This window comes from Leptodactylus fuscus, chromosome 1 (assembly GCF_031893055.1).
Source record: "Leptodactylus fuscus isolate aLepFus1 chromosome 1, aLepFus1.hap2, whole genome shotgun sequence".
NCBI classification, from domain to species: domain Eukaryota; kingdom Metazoa; phylum Chordata; class Amphibia; order Anura; family Leptodactylidae; genus Leptodactylus; species Leptodactylus fuscus.
This window is the reverse complement of record NC_134265.1, coordinates 127,940,723-127,945,924: the sequence shown is the minus strand read 5'-3', so window position 1 is coordinate 127,945,924 and position 5,202 is coordinate 127,940,723. Positions and strand designations below refer to the sequence as shown.

At 43.7% G+C, this 5,202-nt stretch overlaps 1 protein-coding gene across 3 annotated transcripts in view; it reads left to right on the top strand.

Annotated features, from left to right (window-relative positions):
* The first annotated feature begins 156 nt into the window (after positions 1–156).
* Positions 157–5,202, top strand: part of PARP2 (poly(ADP-ribose) polymerase 2) — a 53,220-nt gene continuing 48,174 nt past the window's right edge. For all 3 annotated transcript variants that reach the window (XM_075276828.1, XM_075276812.1, XM_075276821.1), the window contains exon 1: positions 157–278. In XM_075276828.1, the coding sequence (XP_075132929.1) occupies positions 236–278 (43 nt within the window). In that variant the 5' untranslated portion in view covers positions 157–235. The remainder of the gene's footprint in view (positions 279–5,202) is intronic.

The window sequence follows — 5,202 nt, the reverse complement described above, 5'->3', positions numbered from 1 at the left end:
GCACACGTCTGTTTTGTCCCCGCCTTAAAATGAATAGCCAATCAGCTCATAGCGTTTCTTAGCCAATCTCCCGCGAAAACAGCGTTGTCTCATCACGTGCTTCCTCACCGGCGTTCTGTACCCTGAGCTGTAACGTGTTATCCGCTGAGTGACAGCTCCGCCAGCCAATGAGAGGCGTACCTACGGCCAGGCTTGGAGTCTGGAGAGGCAAGAAGTAGAGAGCTGGTTGCGGAAGATGTCCGGGCGCAGAGGCTCAGGGCGGGAGCGTAATCCCCGGGGTGAGCGGTGAAGTGTGACTGCTTGAATGTGTGGGGTTGCCAGGATGCTGCTAAACAATGACTTTACTGCTGGCTGCAATAAAATCTACGTATTTGGGCGTATGAAGCGCTTACTACACGTATGGGAGTCGTGCATGCTCGGACTTCTCATTCGCCGTTTAATGTCGCTGATGCTGCCCGTTTCTGCATGCAATGAAAGGATTTCCATAGGACTGCAGGCAAGAGAACTGCATTGTCGTAAAGTAAAAGTGCAATGTCTCCCCCTGCCCTGCCAGTGTGACCATTTCCTGCAGCCTGGGGCTAGAAGGGGGTTCTGTGCTGATACAAGCCTGCCCTGTGTGGCTAGCTCCTCACTGCCTTCACCCTGCCATATACTGACCTCAGGGCATAGTCTATAGTTCGGCCATGACATGAAGAGATCCTGTCAGCCTTAGTCAGGCTCTGGGCTTTTAGGTTCTGGCCTCAGATTAAGTGACAGGCTGTAAGGCCTTATTCACACACCTCTATTTCACATCTGTGCAGGTTTGGGATTTGGAAGCATCTCCATATGACGCTAGCATAGGGCCACTTAGCCATGTTATATCTGCATTAGAGCCTCACTTAATGGTAGCAATGGTGCACTATTTTTATTCACATACACCTAGGCAGGACATGACGGATCAGCGAGGTCTGTCAACAGATTGTTCCGCCACAGTATTGTGGCTTGTGTTCTAAATGGAAACCACAAAGTGTACATGTGCACAGAGCCCAAACAACTCCTAGCATCCAGTAGAAGTCATTGGAGCCTGACAGAATACAAAGCAAAGACTGCAGAAAAACTGCTGACAAACTAGCTTCAAGTCTGTTCACACGTCAGAGATAAACATCGGAGGATCCTGTCACCGTAGAGCATCCACTGGCATACCTTCCCGTAATCCTGCGTGTTAAAAAACGCCACAGTATACAGATTTATTTTTTAATTGCATGACACCCCTGTATTTAGTAACAAACTACGCTATACCATACAGCAAAAAAATTAAAAAAATATGTATATTGAGCTGATGCCAGCTGACAGATTCTAAAGGGCACTCTATTGGGTAAAGTTTGTCATGTCCATCAGGAGCATTCGTGGTGCATATGGCAAAGGACACTGCATGTTTGGTTTATAGGCCAGCTTTATTCAGGAATTATTTAATCCATGAAATATGGTGATGCACATTGGCTGTATTTCCCTAACTGAGCAGTGTCAGTGGACCTGTTCTTACAGCATCAGTTACCTATGTTATGTACACACTGTGCATAGTCTCCTACTGAAAGCACGATTACAGAATAAGACAGTATTCCAACATCGAGGCACCATAGATGACTACAATGATGTGAGACTGGTCCCCAGGCAGTCTCGGAAACACAGCCCACTTGTGGTCCATATTTCATTTTAGAATGCTTTTTTGGGTCTGATACATACGAGCCAATGCATTCTTGGGAGAATAGCCTACATTCAGCCTGACTGTGATCAGAATGAATTCACATCAGGAGAAACCTCTGTCGTTCTTAGGAAAAGATACAAAATGACACCTGCATCTGCTACATCTGTATGTGACAGTAGTATCTGAATGCAGATCCCAAGTATTACAGACAAGGAAACCCTATGGACCCTAGACCCCAGAAACGGCATTGTTATGTGCCTGAGTGTGAGTGGGATTTCTTACAAATAAATATCTGTATCTATAGCTGTTTTTTAGCTTGATATAAATGTTTCCAACATCAACCTATCGTCCGCTTCTCGAAAATACTGAAGATGGTGGTTTGTGATAGCAAACAGATAGTTCAGCTGTGGTGGATAATGTTGGTCAGCCTTAGGTTTCATACACAGGATTGAGTGTATGGTGTGAGAGGGTGCTGGGCGCATATAGAGCATGTCCAGTCCAGATCCATGAAAATGTTTTGGAATTGCCCATTGAAATCAGTGTAAGATGTAAAGCACTTAGGTGTGACTAGAGTGCCTTCCAGTAAAAATCGGCAATTCCTAGAAGGAGAACTTGCAGGTTGTGTAATATGTTACGGCCATGCTCCACATCACCAAAAAGAAACTTGAGGACGCTTGGTCCCCGTGTGCTGTTCTCAGGCAGGCATTTGTGCTTGAATTAACAGTAGGTGGCTTTGGCTTTCGGATACCTCATCTGTGCTACATTGTAATGGTTTTACTTCATATTCCTATTACACAGTCGCGTGCATGAAGCCTTAAACTGAAAATATCAGTATTTGGTCGATCACTTATGGCTGATCACAGCTGTTAACTCGCAAATTCTACCATGTTTACTGCCCCCCACTATTGCAATTTAGTGCAAGGGTGCGTCTACATGGTGCATTTTGGCTGAAGAATTCTGTGAAAAAACAGTTTATTGGGTTGGGGTGTTTTCCTGCAGCGCTTTCCACAGAGGTTTCCTCTGCTGCTGACTTTTCCATTGTACCTATTGAGAAAAGCAGCTGTGTTTCCGTAGGTAAAACTGACAGCGTTCCCTTTACTGCAGTGTGTGAATGGGATTCGCTACAATCCCATCCACTTTGCTGGAACTGTAAAACATTGCAGTATTTTTCCGCTGGAATTTACACCACATGGGGCCCCAGCTTTAAGCGGTCCATTAAAAACTGATGATGTTTGGATGTCAAAAACGGGACAAACTGACACAGACTGGATGCGAAACGGATTCACAGTAGTTGTTGGAGTGATTCAGCAATTTTTCACCGCCAAGAAACTGACACTTTTGTGTGAATATAGCCAAAGTGTGACTTCACGCTGCAGATTGTGTTGCAGAAAATCTGCTCCATTCATCCGAATGAGGTTGGTTTTCACAACAAACACCTGGACTTGTGCAAGTCCCAATAACATGAATAGAACTGATTTCCCTAAAAACGAAATATCCATCACAGGCTCGCTTTGAAAACAATTGAACTTTAACCCTTTGCTGACGTCCACTGTCAAGTCCCTATGGCGGACTCTTTGGAGCTGAGTGACCACCTGACGCCAATTCCCGCACTGCGGGCATTAACCCTTTTGATGCCTGGCCGAAGCACAATTTTTCTGGCAGCGCATAGGGATTGCCATTTTTGGAAGGATCGCGGCCCCCTGCTCCCCGGAATGAGATCCAGGAGCAGTGATCCGTTAATATGACAGCCGGAAGCATTTTGTAGACTCCCAGGCTTGTCATCACAATGTTTCTATTACAGGTTGGAATCATCCCTCTTCCCCTAGATGAAATCTAAAAATATACAATGTAAAATACACAAAATGTAAATATTTGGTATCCCTGCATCCAAAAATTCTTGGTCTACAAACTTAGAAAAACATTGAAGGGAGTCTATCATTGGGGAAGCATGTTTTACTTGAAACAAAGTTGGAATAGTCTTTATAAAGGCTATTCTACGCCTACCTTTACTTTTTTTCTCCTCACCACTGTTTGTCCCAAAACCCCCCAAAACAAAACGTTTTATTCTCATATGTAAATAATGCTCAGTGAGCACAGGGGGCGTTCAATCATCACCGCGACCCGTGTCCAGCGCTGCTTTTTCACGCCCCCTGCATCATCTGCTCTTCATCTTGCATCTGCATCTTGCTCTGTTGCCCATTTTTCTGGCGTACACTGGTAAAAGAAACTAAACAAAAATGGCGACGGAACATGTTCAATGCTGTAATGGAGGGAAAAAAAGGGCTGAACATTTTTTTTTTTTAATATGTTGCCTCCAATAAAAATTTGTCTAAAAAATGATTGAAACATCAGACATTCCCCAAAATGGCCCAGCATAAAAACCACCCCATATACAGAGAAATAAAAAAAATAAAAAATAAAAAGTACAGGGGACAGAATATGGCAACTTACAAAACTTTCATTATAGGAAAAAAAAAGCCTTTGTTAGGCTAAGGCCTCACGGGCCGTATTTGCAGCACTAAAGCGCTGCGGGAAGAACCACTGCGTGAACGCATTGCGGATCTTTCTGCAGCGCTTTTAAGACAAAGTTCACAGAGTTTTCCTCTGCGGACTTTCTCTTAACATTATATCTACGGGAAAGCTCCTGGCTTTTCCGTAGATATAATTGACCTGCTGCGATCTTTTCCGCAAAGTGGGGATGGGATTTGCATGAATCCCATCCACTTTGCCTGCACTGTACAACGCCGCGATTTTTCCCACATCGTCTCTGCGGCGTTTACTGTCCATGGGCCCCGTTTCACTGTTTTTTGTTTTTTTTACTAGTAATAGATGCATGCAGTCTGAAGCCATAACATTTTATTGATGGACCTTGTGGCCTCTTACCGGGGCTTTATTGATTTATTGCATGAATTAACATTGGGATTATTTATGTTTTTCAAGGACATCAGCTCTGCTTTAGTGTCTCCTTTATGGAATTTTGTCAGTCCCCCTGCTAATATCTAGATATAATCTGAATTGAAAGGCTAACTATGGAGATGGTCATATTATGGCAACATTTTCATACTTGTATAACATCCATAATAACCATACCACATGCAGTGCTGTATATCCAGGGTCATGGCAGGTTCTTAAACACATCCGTATTACAGCCTTGTGAAAGGTTTTTATGCATTTGCCCAGTAGTTTAATTCAGAATTCGACAATGGTTTTCCAGCACAGTGAATAGAATACAAACCGCTCAGCAGTCAGCATTCTGTAAAATTGTAGCTGAGAATCGGTAGTACTGACGGCCATGACAGTAGCCTTACTTCTCCCACCCCTCTAAAGAGACTCTTGCACATGACTGTATCACAGGTCCCTACAACAAGTTATGTCAAGACGTAATATGCAACTTATAGTAGTCTGTAAGAGTGGTCTCTTCATCTGTATGCCTTCAGTTTCCTATAGACCTGCATTTTGTCAAGTTCCAAGTGTTGCGTGGTGTCTAGGTGAGAATTTTTCTTAGTATATTGCACTCT